General features: G+C 43.0%; 2 protein-coding genes across 2 annotated transcripts; both read right to left on the bottom strand.

Annotated features, from left to right (window-relative positions):
• Positions 1-24: 24 nt before the first annotated feature.
• Positions 25-5579, bottom strand: LOC128439074 (protein limb expression 1). Its single transcript, XM_053421903.1, has 6 exons — positions 5504-5579; positions 4506-4711; positions 3611-3751; positions 3433-3528; positions 2170-2247; positions 25-1798 (listed from the first exon to the last, which is right to left on the bottom strand). Exons 1-6 carry the CDS (start codon positions 5577-5579, stop codon positions 1319-1321), a joined length of 1077 nt encoding a protein of 358 aa, XP_053277878.1. The 3' UTR covers positions 25-1318.
• A 1249-nt stretch (positions 5580-6828) lies between these two features.
• riok2 (RIO kinase 2 (yeast)) lies at positions 6829-11570 on the bottom strand. The gene is made up of 10 exons (XM_053421894.1): positions 11389-11570; positions 9922-10060; positions 9702-9818; positions 9313-9488; positions 9108-9196; positions 8809-9000; positions 8625-8717; positions 7892-8329; positions 7675-7774; positions 6829-7331 (listed from the first exon to the last, which is right to left on the bottom strand). The coding sequence occupies exons 1-10, from the start codon at positions 11452-11454 to the stop codon at positions 7170-7172; spliced, it is 1572 nt and encodes a 523-aa protein (XP_053277869.1). The 5' UTR covers positions 11455-11570; the 3' UTR covers positions 6829-7169.
• Between the last annotated feature and the right edge of the window lie 6606 nt (positions 11571-18176).

Genomic DNA, 18176 nt, shown 5'->3' with positions numbered 1-18176 from the left:
AGCATTAATAACAGCCTATAAACCCTCCATAGATGGTTCCTTATCAAAAACTATGTCAACCAGGCAAGACAAGTATAATAATCTAAACTCGGTATAAATTATTTCTCCAACATGTAGTCTGTTAAGACACAAGCTAAAGCCTCCCTTTAAAAATGCAATCACTTCAGGTGTCAGTATCCAGTAAGCATGAATACATCTGGTGACATGAGAGTGAGGCAGGCAGAAGAGTTGTTGTTAGTCTAACAGTTTACTGAATAGTTTAAAAAACTCTAAAATTCCTGTATTTTAAGTTATAGGTGACATAGTAATATCATAATATGATCATAATATAATATATATTACAGAGTTGCACTTTATACAAAAACATATAAATGGTCAGTGTTAAGTCTGAGCGATTTGACCAGAAATCATATCACGATAGACATTTTCAAAACAGTCAAAATCAACAATTATCACAATAAAAGTCACGTTATAATTTCCATTGAGTTCAATGCAAGTGGCAACTGCATCACATGTGAACTGCGTTTTGAGGCCAGTTTGCATTTTGGTCAGCGCCATCATGGTAACCATATATAACCATAGTTGGAACAGGTTGAAGCCTGTCTGAGATCGTCAGGATACTGCACGCCAACATATACCACCATGCTTCATCATTTGCTTTACTCTAAATTGAACCTTTATTTACTAACTTAACATCTAGCTTTATAGGAAAAGACTTGAAACCGATTGAAACCACAAACTCCTGAGAAAAATGGTTACTGACTTATTAAATCAAGTGAGAAGTAGAGTAAGTTTAGAGACTTCTATAGAAAACCTGGAGTCCATTGTTATTAACAGTCTAAGGTTTAAAGTTTGATTTTGCTCCTGAGTGAAGGCTGTGGATTTAAACTCTTTTCTATGGGCACAGAATGACAAACACAATTTGAAGTAGATTAATTATGTGTTATACCTCCTCACTGTGCCTGTGCAGACATTATATCGATTTATATATTTGACTTTTGTTATATTGCTATTGATGAAAATAATATCGTGATTATTGATATTGTACAATACACTTTAACTACATTAATACGACTTGATTGAAACCATTTGCTGCATTTCTTGTGGTTAAAGTTGCAACACAGGCATCACTAACTCTTAGTCCTACTGTATATTAATAAAAGAGTTATTTCCTTAGAGCATTATTAATACACAAATTCACAAAGTATTTGTAGCGCTTGATGAATATACCTGAAGACCATGACCATGCCGGATATTTTCTGTTCGCTCACATTTCGAGTGGCAGACGTTAAACTCATTCAGAGTCACAGGAAAGTTTTTATCGCCCATCCTTACCCTTCTTCTTCTGTCTATTTAAAGTCCCATAAGTCTGCAGTGAGCATGGTGAAGGACTGCTGGAGGCCACATGTTTTCCAGGGGTGTGCCAGAGTGTTTGCTTTGTGTTTCTATGAAGGGTTGGTGATGGACTGCAGGGTGGTGTGATTTGGACATCTGTTTCCTGGCTGTACAATGCATGTAAAGGAAGTTCCTCGTAGGTGTGACTATGCGTCGGGCTCGAGGCCTCGGGTGTGTGGTGGATGTAAGCTTGACTCAGAGCCAAGCTGAGGATCTCCGTCTTCTCCTTGTGGAAGCGCAGCTCTATGCCTCGACGCCGGGCAAGCACCAGCTCCCTCTGCGCCACCTGCAGCTCCTCCCCGAGCTGCCCCGCTGACTGCTGCTCCCGCTCGAGCCAATCCAGAGCCATGTTGCTGCGCATGTACTCATCAAGACCTCGCTGAGAGTAGTAGGAGATCACACTCTGGGAGGGAGGAAAAGAAAACATGAAACCAGCACACTGACGTTTCATCAAGGTTTACTATAACCAGGAAGCTTAGCATACGGTCAATCAGGAAGACTTTCTCTATTACACATTCTGTTCTCCACTCTAATGCTGTCAGCTGTAAATTCAGGGATTTGACCCTCCTCCTCCCAAATCACCCCAATCATCCAATCACAAATCTCCATATCCTGTCCATTCATCTCATCTTATTCAGATTCTCAACATTCTCTACATCCCTTAAACCACCATCCACCAGTGTCACTTCACTTTCTTCCCTTATAGTGCAAATGTTGTCCATTTTTAACTGAAGTCTCTTCTGATTGGACTGAGATCTTTGGTAAGGCCTGTACCTGTCGAGAACAATGCCTTTCCCGCAGTGCTTTCAGTGTCCCGTTCCAGTGCAACAGCTGGAACACTGTCATCATCTCCTGTGTAGGGAGCGAGTAGGACAGAGGGAGGGAGGGAGAGAGAGAGTGAGAAAGTGGGTGAGGAGACACACACACACACACACACACACACACACACACACACACACACACACACACACACACACACACACACACACACACACACACACACACACACACACACACACACACACACACACACACACACACACACATAAAGAAATTCTTGGACAACACCTCAGTTAATGACTTGAATAACAAACTCCAACACTCAGCTCGGTGCACATATGTCTGACAAGGAAAACCTATAATGTGTCTATGAACTAAACTGTGGATGATTGGTTTGAAAAGGTTTTGTAAATCGCTGCGCACCAGGTCGGTTTCATTGTCATTTATAAAAACCCTGAGCGGCTGAGCAGCTGCCATGTGTAAGAGCTGGTGACATAAGGGTTAAACAGAGAGTCAGAAATTGACCTTATGAGGCACAGATGGGAAACGTAACTAGTCTGGGGTTGAAGTCCACGCTGCACTGCCTGTTTACTCTGGTTCCATCTGCCTCAGTCTCTTTGATTAGCACATATTTGCTTGCAATTCTACATATTAGAAAGAACTGAAAGTCGCATACATCATGGATAATGCTGTGCTGCGCCTGTAGGCTTTTACATGCATGGGACTTCGGTTCAGTGTCAGTGTATTAACAGTACATATGTGCACATATGGAGGTGTGTATATTACTTGGAAGCCCTCCATCTTTTGGAGTCGTGCTTTGGAAGCATAATGAACCCATTTCCCCCTAATAACAAACCCTCGGTCTGCAGATATGTGCTTATTTACACTAAGGTCGAAATATTAGGTGCTTCATTCCAAGTCTCCCTGCCAGGGTCTTACCCAGAGCGAGATGTGACGGGAACAAAAAGGCAAAAACAAGAGTAGGAGTGCAATGATAACAATGCATGCTGGAATAACCACCCGGCAGTGGAGGGTTTTGTTATGTTTGGCTTAATAATTCCAAATTATATAAAATGACAATACTCTAATTTGGGATCCAAGTATATTCAAGATCCTAGAACTGTAAACAAGCACTTCCCACAGCCTGAATCCTTTGAATTGAATCGATCTTTTACACAATTACCACATGGCCTCAGATGATTTATGAGCAAAGAAAAAAGGAAAGCAGTGTTGCTAAAGTTTAGTTTGCTGTTTTACCTGGAACTCCAGCATCGTCCTTCCTACGTAGGAGTGGAGGAGCGAACTGTAGGTTCCTATACTGGTGCTGGAATCACACGCATCTTCAGTCGAGACCTGTACAGAGAAAAAAGTCAACATTTATGCTGAGACTCATTCTTCTGCTGGGTCAGAGTGTGGTAGTGACTGTTAAACTCACAGCACTGTGTGTGGCCGCCTGCTGCAGGCTCTGAGTGATGAACTGAGAGTTGATGCGTCGACACGGCAGCTCGTTCACGAGGGAGTTCATCAGGGCCACGCGAGCTGCGTCCCTCCGAGCTTCTGCCTGAGTGTCACACACCTGAGGATGAGGAGAGGATGAAGATGATGAGTCACAATGCCAATCAGAGGAGGAAGGAGGGAGGGAAACTGATGTGAAACTTTGTCACTTCAAACAGAAATATCAGGCTTAAATGGGCACACACTCTTACATTATGATGATTTCACACTTCACTACAGATAATCATGGGATCAGAAGTGAGACCAATGAGATCAGGACATTAGAGGCATTCACAGATAACCAATCACATGCCTGCTCCGAGCTGGGGAGCTGCTGTGTGGGTCACAATGAGCCCATTGAGAGGCATCATGGGATTTAAACTGGGCAACATCAATTTAAAAACAAAATTAAAAGTGTGTGTGTGTGTCTGAGTGTGTATATTCCCATTGAAAGGCCTTCAAGTGTTGCTAGCACCAAGTTATACACTTGGAAGCTGACGTGATACAATTTGACACAAATTCAAATGCTTATTGCTAGAAAAATGTTAACTTGTAAGAAAACTTGATTCTGGTGGTGGCATTCTTTGTGCTGCAGTAGAAAAATTAAGAGGATTAATTGCAGTTTTGGAATATTACTTTCAATAACATATTTAAATTGAAACAATTACCATACGAGTTATTGAAATAGACTGGAATGAATCATCAAACATTATTGTTGATCTCCAACACAGCAATTTTTGAATAACTAGAGTTCATATCTGTTTTTTAAGGGAGCACATGCATGTTACATTAACCAGCTGCATGTTTCGAGAAAGCACTGATGATGACCAACACACCTTATAGTTTCCAAAGCAGCTTCCTCCAGGAAGGGTGACGTAGCAGATGAACGGTGGACCGGGGGACGGTGCAGATTCATACAACAGGAAGCTCTCTGTCTGGACGGCTGTGTCCCCACTGGAACCTCCTGGTTCACCGAGAGAACCACTCAACTGACTCGTCTGCTTCTCCTCCCAGAAGTGATGGAGCATGGCCACCACGTTCACTGCACACAAGGTGGATGTCAAAAAAGAAGAGTGACTGTGCCGAACAGGACAGAAATGGGAACTGATGGAATGTGAAGGCAAGCATTGATCTCAAGGAGACACAATTCATCAGTCTTCATTTCCATTCTGATGCATAATATAGTCAAATAAATGATGGGTTATATTTGATGCTGATGTTTTTAGTCGAAGGTCAGACAAAACTGGTAAAATAACGTGTTAATGTTAACCTACAGTGAATATACAAGTCCGATTTATGTAAAGTTCCATCTATTGGGGCTCAGGAAGTAGAGCGGGTCGTCCACTAACCAGAAGGTTGGCAGTTTGATACCAGTCCCCTCCCTAAAGTGTCCTTGGGCAAATGCTGAAACCAAAATTACTTTGTTCCTCGGTGAATGGGAAAAACTGTAGAGTTGAGCGCTTTGAGTGGTCATCAAAACTAAAATGTGGTATATATGAATAGAGTATAATACAATCAAAGTTAGGTTTATTTAAGTTGAATCATTTACTGCAGGGAAACATCCCATAACTTAAACAAATCATCTGTTTTGACCCTTTTCTGGCCCTGAAGATTTCAAGTGTACCAAACAATTCACTGCAGTGCAGGCGTCACTTGACTGGCACTTGTTGCAGGGATGGATTGTACTCACAGGAAATCTTGTTAAAATATTAGAAAACAATAAATTCTATTTACTGCGTCAGGATCAGGTCGGTGGTGAACACAGAAGTAAGTTGTAACAGTCAGATATATACAACTGAAAAACATAACCATTGAATGTGTTTCTGGTACTCACGGTCTTTGGGGCCGGTGCCAGTCTCACTCTGCGACAGGTATGACATGATGCTCTCCTCCATTCTCACTTTATTCATCCTCTTTCAGCGTTTAAACTCTCACAGCCACCTGAAGCTCTGTCAGTCCTCTCTCCTCAGCTGCCAACGTGCTTCTCCAGAGCTGTCCATCAGAACAGCACAGACGTCCTCAGAAATGAGCAACCACCGTCATCACGGCTCAGAATGGGAAGATTTAAAATAAAATAATCAAACATCCGAAAGACCCTCCACTCTCCCCGTTCGCTACAGCTCTACGTCCTCCTCCTCTCCTGTGTGAACATCTCACCAGGATCTCTTTTGAAGCAGACCACCTTTGTAACCCTCACAGCCAATTAGCTCCGAGGGCCCCTCACTCTTTCTACACATGCACACACACACACACACACTCACACAGAGGTGCCGAGCAGGAATGCTGAGCCCCTCCCCTCCGGCCTTGCAGCTGGCTAATCCCTGAGCAGAGCTGGAAAGTTGAAGACCTGCACAAAATTGCCAAGTTGAACCACAGACAACACAACGCCCCAGCTTGAGGAACATGAAAATGATGAACTGCGCTTTGAGAATAACTAGCTGCTTCTTTCAAATGTCAGTATCCAGGACCATAAAGGAAGAACTCTGTCCAACATGTAGTGTCTAAGATGTGTGTGTTTGTGTGGGGGGGGTGGGATAGTTTTGACTTCACACACTAATTTGAGCCCACTGAGCCCGAGCTCTGAGCTCCATTCACCCTCTTCAATATGAATGGCCATTGTTCAGGTCTGAATTCAGCCGCTCTCTGAAAGCCTCTTACATAAATGAACCAAACGCTGAGGGAGAAGCGGTTTCTTCAGCTCCCAAGTTCTCTACTCTCGTCTTTCACTTTTCTAACCCTCTGATAAAATGTGTCAGGGAGGGAGAGAGTGAGCAAGGTTATAACTTTTCATAGTAAACATGCGGATGTGTTCTGGAACATGTATGTTCCTCACATGCCTGTCAATCTCTACTTTTTTGATTGACAGCTGGGAGGGTGGAGGTAGAGAACTATTCAAACTAGCATAATAGTTGGAGACCTGTGAACAATGAGATTTGCATAAAGAAAAGCGCTCCCATAATGCATTTGGTAAATCCACACCCACACCCACACTACTCACTGACAGTACCATATGCAAACTGAGAATGAACTTGAGACTTCCATTCCAGGTCAGTCTTAACATTTCTCTCTGTTGTACGAATGTTGTACGTTATTTATATCTGAGGCTAACATATTTTCCCTTTGAAACCTTATTTTAGACAGAAAAACATAACCCGGCAGTAACATATAAATGGTTTAATCGTCAAATTGATTCATTATACTGATATTAGACTGTGTTTACAGCTTCATAGTCCACAGCAGCTCAAACAGAAAATCATCATACATTGAGAGGAGCCACTTAGTGAAATACACGGAAATAAATCACAATGTTTTCTCTTCAGATCTAAATTGTAAGTCCTCCCTCAGGTTCTTCTGTTTCCCAAAGTCTTGTTGGATTTTTCCAGAAACCATCTTGGGTCTAAAACTCTTCAGACAGTGAAGGATGACCCATGTCACATGCATGTTGTCCAAACAAAAGGCACGTTGACATGAAAGCTGTCTGCCCATCGCTGCAGTCCCATTCATCCCCAGAAGTCGGCGCCATCCATACTAGACTTGATGTTGTGATCGTTGTCCCTCCTAGATTCGGTCACCAAGTTGGCCTCTCCCTTCTGCAGACGTCTCCTCTGTGCCGCCTTCTGCTGTTTGGTGAGCTGCCTCCGCACCTTCTGACGGACCACCTCCTGCAGCACACACACGATAACAAACACGAACAGGTTACCACAGACGAATGTCAGGACCGTGTCACTGTGCAACAGACACAAATCTATTTGGATCTGTTGTCTCTGCTACATTTCATTCTTTCACAAACTGAAAACAGCATGTAGACACTCTTTAGCAACAGTGCAGGACACATCAGTTTTAGCCCCAAACTGAGAACTAGAACTGCTACAGTTTGTGGTGAAATATCAAAATATGTGATCAAATCAGTATTTTTAATGGTACTGTAATAATGTTGCCTGCTCTCCCCTTGACTCCTCCTCTATAATACAAGTGCAGAAAGCTCTGTGTGTGTGTTGAACTTACTGGTGGTATGGTAGAGCAACTCCCTATGCTGCCCATTGTGCCCTCACTGTCAGTCCTCTTCCTCCTGTGTTCTGCCAAGTGCAGGAGACTGTCCGAGTCTCTGCAGGAGTTAACACACCAAAAATTTTAAATTACACATTGAGCACTTACACCTAAAATCATCCTCTTATCATGTGTACCATATTTTGTTGTTTGTATTGTGTTGACTTTTCATTACCTGAAGGGTTTGAACTCTTTGTTGGAGGTGGAAAGATCTGGACACTCATCCTCTGCTTCCTTCAACTCTTCCTCTACGCCTTCCTCTGGTTTTTCATCCCTTGTGGCAGCAGGTACTGTTTCAGTCTCTTTCTGTTCTTCCCTCTTTTTACTCACTTCCTCCTCTTCCTGTCTGTCTACATGTGAATCGCTGACTTTCAGACCTTCTAGTTCCAGCAGTGCATGTTTGTATTCCTCCATGTCCACATTCTCCTCTTCTCTTTCTACTTCCTCATCTGTTGCCTCTTCATCTTTGTTGTCCTTCTCCTCCTCATCATCATCATCATCATCATCATCTTCCTCTTCGTCAGGTCCTGCTGGGTGTAGAAATTCGCTATCTCTCAGCAGATCTTTGGTGAAGCCGCTAGCTGAGACTTGAACATCTAAAGAACATGACCGGCTGTGATTGGACGACAACAGAAGATCACTAAATAGATGTTTCACTTCAGACCTTTTCAGTATCTTCGGCAATTTATAAACTGTGTTGGTGAGAGCAGTAGAAATCTAAATGATAAAAAAGCATTTGTAGTTTAACCGGGTAAAACAATGTAGACAACAGGAGAGATTTCTATGGTGCCACCTAATAAAGATGTTGTATATATATCTAGCACAGGCCCTTTTCTGTGTGTCTTCTCTGCTCTCTCTCCTCATTTTTCTGTCCCATCAATGAATATAAAACAAAAAGAAGGACTTACCTGATGTCTTTGAAGGTTGGATAGAGCTCGCTCTCATAATTGTATCTTTTTATAAAGTAATCTCTGATACATTTCACGTCTCGGTCAAAATACCTGAAAACAAAAGTTGAGAAAGGAACATTTACATATTATTTTATTATCAATCTTAACTGTTGATTTTCCACTTTATGGCAGCAACACCCACCATTCAGCATTGAGATGTGACGTGGACACCATCTGAGGGAAGTCGATCAGTGTTACGTGGTCCTGGTCATCCAACATGAGGTTGAACTCATTAAAGTCGCCGTGAATCAGGCCGTGATTGCCCAGTTTGACTATGAGCTCCATGAACTCACTGTACAGGGCTGATGGATCCTCAAGATCATGTACCTGACACCTGGAAGAGACAAACGATACAAACACATTATAAAAAGGAACAGAGAGTAGAGATAGTGAACTGTGTTATATTTTAAAGCAAGAAAGAAGCTAGACTTGTTTACATACAGTGGATATCCATTGATGAGCTCCATCACTACAGCGTGTCTGTTGTAGTCCACAGGTTTGGGAACGGGAAAACCTTGATCGTACAATACCTGAAAGATTGGGAGACAACTCAAAACATGCACCATACAGAACTGTAAGGTCTCCTGCTGCACATGTTCTACAGTAACTGGTGGTGTTTTATTTCTACTCTGTCGGATTTGTTTACCTTCATGTAGGCATACTCCTTCATGGCAGAGAGGCGAGAGAGGTAAAGCCAGGACATGTTTTTCCTGTTTTGGTGGTAATCTCTCTTGTTCTTTAGGTTCCTGAAGGACGTGCGACCCAGCCTGTGAAGCTTCAGTGCGTACTGCTCCCCGCTTGGACCCGCCACAACATAAATGTCTGCAGGAAGTAAACAAAAAATAAATGTTTAGCATGCACATGAGCAAATGAGAGATTGACCTTGGCATGAAATCATTAACACTGATGTCTTGTTCGATTTAATTTATTTATGCTCACTCCTCTTTATTAGAGGGACCATTTATACTCACTCCTCTTTATTAGAGGGACCAGACCAGATAGATGTTTTAACAGAGACTGCTATTGTTTTCTTACCTGACTCTTTACCCACTCCCAACTGGTTGCCAACTGAAATGAGCACTTCTCTGGCACAGAAAGTCTTCAGGGCAAGGTAGTCATATCCTCCGTAGTTCAACCTGTAGCCCTGCACAGCTGAAATCAACATGTACACACAATGTTAGAAAGATAATCCACATGTACGGTTTATCTTTCTGTACTTGTGAGATAAAGTTAGCATTGCTGTGTGTCGTCTTACATTTTGAGTGTTCCCAGGCTACGAGCTTGTGCTTGACGAGTTCCCGGAGAACCTTGTTGCAGCCGCCGTGTTTGAGGCTCGCGATGGACGACAAGAGACCCACTGGAACGATCTCGTGGTTCTTCATCCCCATCTCCACCTGTGTGGGGAAATTACCAGGACAAAACATTTAATATTATTCTGAATCAACACTTACAGGTACACATGTATGATTAAACAGTCGCCGTTGCTGTAATCATTCCAGTTTATTTATACTGGCCCTCCTGAAGGGCTTTCTTCCTAACGTGATTCCATTGTAAGTGATGGGAGGCTAAATCCTCAGCACTCTTTCTGTGCACAAATGCAGTTTAGGGAATGATACTAATTTTCAGAAGATATCTACTTGATTCGTCGAACACAGACAACCGAAGCTTCACATTATCTTCAGGTTAAATGGTTTAGGTTACCAGTGCTGTAGTTACACATTTTTAACTATCGATTAAATTGTGAGTTATGTTCTTTACTAACCAGTTTTTGTCTGGGCCTTAAAATTCAAGACAGCAGTAGAACATTCACATCTGAATTTCCTACAGCCTTAAAAGATGCATTTATTCGTCCCAAACACATGCACAGTCATGCAAAGGCACACTCATGCAGCTAGGGAAATTTAATCTCTGCTTTTGACCCATCTGGTGCAGGACACACAGAGCAGTGAGCAGCCATGTACAGCGCTCGGGGAGCAGATGTTGGGGGAGTAAGGTGCCTTGCTCAGGGGCACTAGACAGGGTAGGGAGACTCTTGGATTTTTGGACAGATCAATCCAGGTTCGTCTTTTGTTGACCTTCTCTGCCCATAGTCCAAGTTTCTGCCACTAGACCACCGCCTCTCCATAGTTTGGTCTGAGTAAATATGTTTGAGAAAAGAAGTCAATCTATCAATTATCAGTAGAGTTATAGAATCATTTTTTAGTGATTGACATAATGATAATTAGATCAGCTCTACTGAGAATTGTGTCTAACATCACCATCCCTGAACTATATGGAAAAAGGGATTTATTCTAGGCTTAGGTGGACAGATGTTATAAACACAGCAAATACATGACATCATAAAGAGGTATGTTTAAATCTGTAATACTATTTAAAAAATCGTAGCGATCTCTGGTTGTCATTCAACTGCTTGTACCTGACATCATGTCTCAATAACGATTATGATGCAGTGTTACCCAGAGGCTGTTGATGGCAGCATACCCACATTCAACATGTACGCGTTTATAAAGCACATAATTTACCTATGGGGATTTATAATGTGTAAATTAACAACAAAGTGATAAATCGGACTGTATTGAACCATCTGCAGCGGTGACAGGTGATCAGAGTGTGTTGTTACAGCTGAGCGAGGTATTAATGTGTGCTAGTGTTGATGTTAGGCTACAGGACAGAGCTAGCCTAGCAAATGCTACCTCTCTCCGCTCGGAGCTCAGGGACTTACCGCTGTGAGGACCCGGAAGTCATCTCTGGACATATATCTCAACACCACCACGTTCAGCTTCCCCATGTTTCACTCACAGTTACCGTGTTATAGCGGATGATGCTAATGTTGCTGTTAGCTAGCTTGTGGCACAGTAAACACACGTGCAGGGCGGAAGTTCCACGAGAGGCGCACACGCTACTTCGGGCTAGCGCGTTGACGTCATCGGACGTACCGAAACACGTGACACACGGTGGTACCACACGGAAAACGACACAAAATACAGAATTAAAGAGTGAATGAGTGAAACTGCTGATTATATCTTCTAAACAGACCATAAAACATACAATCCTAAGGGTTTGGTCGAATATGTTATTGCTGTTCTGTTATTGAATCAACTATATTTAAAAAGTGAATGAGCCCCCACCCCCTACACTGTGTGAAAGTGAATCAGTGCAGCTCAGCCCTTCTCTCTGGATGAATGACATGTTGTATTTCAAACTGATTTCCTGACGTGGCTGTTGTTTCCACGGACTGTGTTGTGTTGCCTCATGTCTGTGGTGTCGGACATGGGCGCCCTGCTGTGAAGGTCACAGTGAGGTCAGCGAGGGTCCGACCAGTTCACCCGCCGCCACGATGACCACAACCGTACATCCAACCTGTTGTAAAACTAAAGGAAAAGCAGTTTACAATATTGTTTTTTGTCTTTGAATGTTGCTTTAATTGTGTGTGTGTGTCTCTTCTGGGTGTGTGAATTCCTTTCTTTGCTCCTGCTTCATCCTCTTTTGTACGTACGCTGCCTCTCCCCAAAAGGCTCATTGGGTTAAAAATAAAAAGCATTCAGTCTGGGAATCTAGGACCTCTGGGTTTTAGTTACCCTTTCTTTTTGGTCCCGCAAAGAGTCGACCAGGGCGTCAAGTTTGTCAGGGGCCTCAGCTGTGACCGTCTGACCACATCACACACAGCTTTTCACGTTCCCAAGCAGCTTCACGTTGCATTCTCCTGATACATGATGTCAGTTTTCATATTCTCCACATCACTGAAGCGTTATGTTGCAGGAATAAACCATCCCTGACAACGTTAAGTCTTTCTTAAAGAAACCTTCACACGTGAACGCAGCCTCACACGCACGAGAGTGATCGGGGCTGAAAGGACGACTTTGCAGCGGAGCAGGGAAATAAACCATGAGAGCAGGTCAACGTACACAAAACAAAATAGCTCTGCTTCTAGCTAAGACATTGATCCTTTTGCTCATGTGTGCGGTGCATCAGGAAGAAAACCGTTTTTATCAACAGATTGTCGATGTGGATCATACACATTAGAAAAAAGCCTATTTTCTCATTCTGAAAAACCAAAAACATGAATTAGTAGCAGGAAAAATAGAAATTGTACTTCAAACAGATTGAATAATTAAGATGCATTTATTAGTCCCAAACACATGCACAGACATGCACAGGCATACTCATGCAGGTAGGGAAATTTAACCTCTGCTTTTGACCCATCTGGTGCAGGACACACAGAGCAGTGAGCGACCATGTACAGCGCCCGGGGAGCAGATGTTGGGGGAGTAAGGTGCCTTGCTCAAGGGCACTAGACAGGGTTGGGAGAATCCTCTTGGATTTTTGGACAGATCAATCCAGGTTCGTCTTTTTGTTTTTTCTCCATGGAGTCGAACAAGAAACGAACCAGAGACCTTTTCTGCCCATAGTCCAAGTTTCTGCCACTAGTCCACCGCAGTGTATTATTATTATTATTATTATTGGATTAGCTCACTGAGGCTGCATTTATTTTAGCTGCTTTAAAACCAGGTTTGATCATATAATAAATGGTTTGATTGTTTAATCTCTGGCAGTAAATAGATATTGTTAGGAAAATAAAATGTAATCTGTAAAGTAACTAGTAAACAATACTTATACACAAATAAGTAAGCTATCAATTTGATATCAGTATAAATTTGTATGACATTTTACTGATGTGCAACTTCTTAAAGTTGGAAATTAATTAAAAATGTAATTGAATTACAACATAGATCAAAGTTTACTAAAGATCTAAAACTTGTCATTCCAATAAAGGCAAAATATTGCCAGAAAAATTGAGAAGCTGCACATCTTCTCCTTATTATTCTACTAGAGGGGGAAATTATCCCAATGTCTTGATTAGTGTGTTCTTTGATTAAGCATATTCTTTCAAATATCCATAATTTATTGATGTTGTCAAACTTAATGCCATTAGTCGTGAACAAAAAGCCATTAAAACATAAATTATCCCACTCTGTTGGAGACGTCTTGTGAAATTACTCACATGCTGTTGTTATATTTGCCTCCTCTTTTTACTCATACGCCCTTTATCAAAAACCACACAGGGACTGGAATGTATGGCGCTCTTTGTCTAACTACCATGCAAAATCACCTGATTTATCTCGAGCACCTTCTGATGTCACACTGTCTGTGCTCGTGACAAAAGTGTCCCTTGTTGTGGCCGAACCCACCCTCATGAAACTCGTGGCGCCGAATCTAGAACACACGTTCTCAACCTTTTGTCCCCCCAAAAACAAAGACTGCACAATTTCTTGGCAAATGACGCCTTAATTGTGCAAGTTAAAAAGATTGCTCTCTTTTTCCTCATTAATAACAAAGACTTTGGTCCAAGTTTGTTTCTTTTTGTTTGTCGTTTTTGTTTCTTTGACTCAGAGCTCTCCTATAGTGTGTCGTGTTCCCATGCCGATCTCGGCCTCCATATTTTCTCGGATTGTCTGCGGTTAGCGGCCGCCCTGTGCACGAGAAAACAGCGGAAAGAGACAAAGAGCGAGAGAAGTGAGGGCGTGACCGAATGGGCGTTCCACAGTGGGATGTTTTGTACAGTACTCATTATGTTTTCATTTATATCGGAGATGTCTTTGACCCTTCGCTGCTCTCCCTCCTTTAAAAACACTGCATCCTTTATCACTCTATTCATTTTTGGCTCAAATATCCCAGTTCTAAATGGAGGTAGTGTTGAATGGGACTTCTGTGGATTTGCATAATCTGATGGCATTGCTGGTGAGCGTATGGCGGGTTGTGCCAAGTGTAAAAAGGTGAAGCCCCTCATCCCTTGGCAGGGGGCACAGACGACTATGGAGAGGCCTCCTACAGCAAATGTCAGATGTTACAGCAGATATGCTCAGATTAACGTAATTTTCTCCCGCCGTGGATGAACGAATACAAAAAAGCTGTTTAGAGAAAATTAAATCCTTTTTATTCATTTAATATCTTTATTTAAACACCCACCTTTTGCCTTTCGCTATGAAAACCAGTCAAATATTATCACTTTTTTACCAATCTGCCCACGAGAATCTCCCCCCAGACGACCAAATACCTGTTGATATGTCTTGTTGTTTTTTTCCCTGTCGTCTTAACCTCACAGACTCCATTCATGTCTCGCTCTCGTCCTCTCTTACACTGCCCGCCATTCTCCAGACGTTGCCGGTGCCAAGGCAGTAGGGCGGCTGCCTCTCTCTCTCTCATGGGAAACTGTTGCTCATGCACTGGGTTGGCTGCCAAGTTTTGGCATTATTGGTGAGGGGAACAGGGGGGTGGGGGAGGAGGAGAGAGAGAGGAGGGGAGAGGGGATGGGGGGGTGTACAGAGAGGGGGCCCTTTAAACCCCTGTGAGATAGTGCTATCGGTTGTGGGAATGATCTTCATCCCTCTTTTTTTCCCTCCCCTCCCCTTTTCTTAGCACCCTTGCACTGTTTCTGTCTCTCGCACTTCTCTCCCTCTGTCTCACTCCCTCCCATCCTCGCTCCCACCCCACACTCTCCGTCTCTCTGTCTTTTCATGCTGCCGATCAGACGACCATCCTGAGGTGAGCCGGCCGAGATCTGATGCCCCCGAAGCACTTTGATTAGCCACCAGCAGACTGACCGACTGTTGAGCTTCTCACAGCTTGTGTACCATCTTTGGCTTCGCTCCCAAAGCACGACAGTAACCCTTCTTCACACACACACGCACACAGAGGGCAACACAAACACACAGTATGGTAAAGGAAAGAAGATTTGGGGGGTTCAGTCAGAGGCAGCCGACAGCCTTCAGTGTTTGTGCAGGTGCATATACACTCTTGATCAAAATCTTAAGACCAGTTAAAAAAGTGCATGAATTTGCATTTTGCACTGTTGGATCTTAGGAAGGTTCTAAGTAGAGCTTCAAAATGCAAAAAGAAGAAATGGGAACAAGAGACCAAAAGTTGTGAGCAGGCAATTTATTGAAAACAATAATTTAACTGTAGTAGGCTGTTCATCAGCTGATCAAAAGTTTAAGACCACAGCCTTTAAAAGCCAAAATCTGTGCAAAAATTTGGATTCCATGTCATTTCCTGTCAACTAATCACACTGTGAATATGGAGGACCATACATGACATAAGTAAAAATAAATAAATAAATAAATGTATAAATAAATACAGAAATAAATAAATAAATAAAAAAGGAAATAAATTAATTAATACAGAAATAAATAAATAAATATGTTAATACCAAAAGAAATGTCAAAATAAATGTCTTAAATATATTTGCACATTTATTTATTCCCTGATACATTTCCTTTTCATTTGCAGTGTCCTTATGCTAATGAGAAAGGCGGGCCTAACCACAGTCTCGAGCAGGATTGGTCACAGGAGTGTAATGATCCAGCCCTACGTCTGCCTCTCAATGCTGACTGGTGTCCAGTAGCTGTTTGCAGCGTTGAGCCAGTTCACACTTAAAATGAACTAGTTCAAGTTCAGAGGGTTAGTTAAGGTTATTTTTTATTGGGATGATTTAGGTGTCGGTAGTCCTGACTGTGAGCGTCACGTGTTGTACTGAGCACAAGGAGCGAGCCGAGAGGAGGAGGAGGAAACAGAAACTCCAGCTCGGTACAAACCACCTGCAGCTTCTGCTCTGATCATGAAGCCGCTGATCTCTGAGCAGATGTGACCAGAGAAGCTCTGTGTTTCCACTGTTCTACAAAGTCACTGACCGGCTGTTTCACGTGAAAAGCTCAAGTCTCAGTCACTGCCCGTGTCTCTGAGCGAGTATGTGGCGGAGCGCAGGGGCTGTGTGTGTGTAGCTCAGTTGACCAATCCTGCTCGAGACTGAGGTTAGGCCCGCCTTTCTCATTAGCATAAGGACACTGCAAATGAAAAGGAAATGTATCAGGGAATAAATAAATGTGCAAATATATTTAAGACATTTATTTTGACATTTCTGTTGTTATTAAGGTATTTTTTTTATTTATTTCTGTATTAATTAATTTATTTCCTTTTTTATTTTTTTATTTCTGTATTTATTTATACATTTATTTATTTTTACTTAAGTCATGTATGGTCCTCCATAGCAGTGTGATTTCATGCTGTCTAGGAAAAGTATGTTAAAGTATTTTTGAAATAAAAAAATACAGTAGTTTAGTTTGATAAGCGCCAAGATGGCGCCACGAACGGCTGCCACGGTGTGTTGGTGCGCACTTCTGTGTTTGTTTTTAGTATTTAATTCTGTTAATTGCGACCCAACTCGGATTACTTTCACGATGGACGAGCTTCTTAACATCAGGGACACAACACCATCTGATTTATGTCCCAACTTTCTCGCATCTTCCGTGGATTTAGTTGATTTACTGGTCAAAGGTGCGGTGCTCCTCGGCCACGCAGCGAGACTGAGGCGGAGACGGAGAGGAAAGCGCGCTGGGGCTCTGGTGCGCTTCAGGGAGAGAGGATTTCGCTCATCACTCCCGTGCATTCTCCTCTCTAATGTCCGCTCGCTGTGCAATAAGATGGACGAACTGCGCCTTCTCATCCGGACAAATAGAGACTTCTCCCTCTCTTCTGTATTCTGTTTTACTGAATCGTGGCTGACCGAAGCCACACCGGACTCCGCCGCACAGCTGACCGGCTTTCAGCTGTTACGCGCGGACCGCGACCCGATCCTCTCACGCAAGGCAAAAGGCGGAGGGATTTGTTTTTATATAAACCAGGGCTGGTGCAGCGACGTGAAAGTCATTTTACAGTCCTGTTCTCCGGACCTGGAAACTTTTTTCATCACCTGCAGACCGTTCTACTCTCCCCGGGAATTCACCTCTTTCATCCTGGCTGGAGTCTACATCCCCCCGCAAGCTGACGTGCGCGAGGCTCAACGACAACTCGCTGAGCAGATACTGGGAGTGGAGAGAAGGAGAGAGAACACATATTCCCCCGTTATTGTCCTTGGGGACTTTAATAAGGGGAACTTATCTCAGGAGCTCCCAAAATATAAACAGTTAATTAAATGCCCGACCAGGGGGGAGAACACCCTGGATCACTGCTACAGCACCATCAGCAAGGCTTATCATGCAGTCTCCCGCGCTGCCCTGGGTCTGTCCGACCACGCTCTCATTCACCTGATCCCGGCTTACAGACAGAAACTCAAGATTTCTAAACCTGCTGTGCTGAGATCAAAGAACTGGAGCAGCAGAGAAGCTGTGGAGGAGCTGCGTGACTGCCTTGAAAACACAGACTGGGACATTTTTAGAACTGCCACTTACAGCCTGGACGAATATACAGATGCTGTGACGTCCTACATCAGCTTCTGTGAAGACCGATGTATTCCAACACGCACCAGGGTGTGTTATAACAACGACAAGCCCTGGTTCACAGCAAAACTCAAACAGCTTCGTTTGGAGAAAGAGGTGGCCTTCAAGAGTGGGGACATGGATAGGTTCAGACTAATTAAATACTCGTTTGGCAAGGAGATTAAGGAGGCCAAACGACTGTATTCAAAGAAGCTGGAACAACAGTTTGCAGCCAACGACTCCTCGTCAGTCTGGAAAG

The sequence above is a fragment of the Pleuronectes platessa genome, chromosome 4 (genome assembly GCF_947347685.1).
Source record: "Pleuronectes platessa chromosome 4, fPlePla1.1, whole genome shotgun sequence".
Taxonomy (NCBI): Eukaryota; Metazoa; Chordata; class Actinopteri; order Pleuronectiformes; family Pleuronectidae; genus Pleuronectes; species Pleuronectes platessa.
Note: the sequence above shows the minus strand (reverse complement) of the source record. Positions and strands in the feature narration are given on the sequence as shown.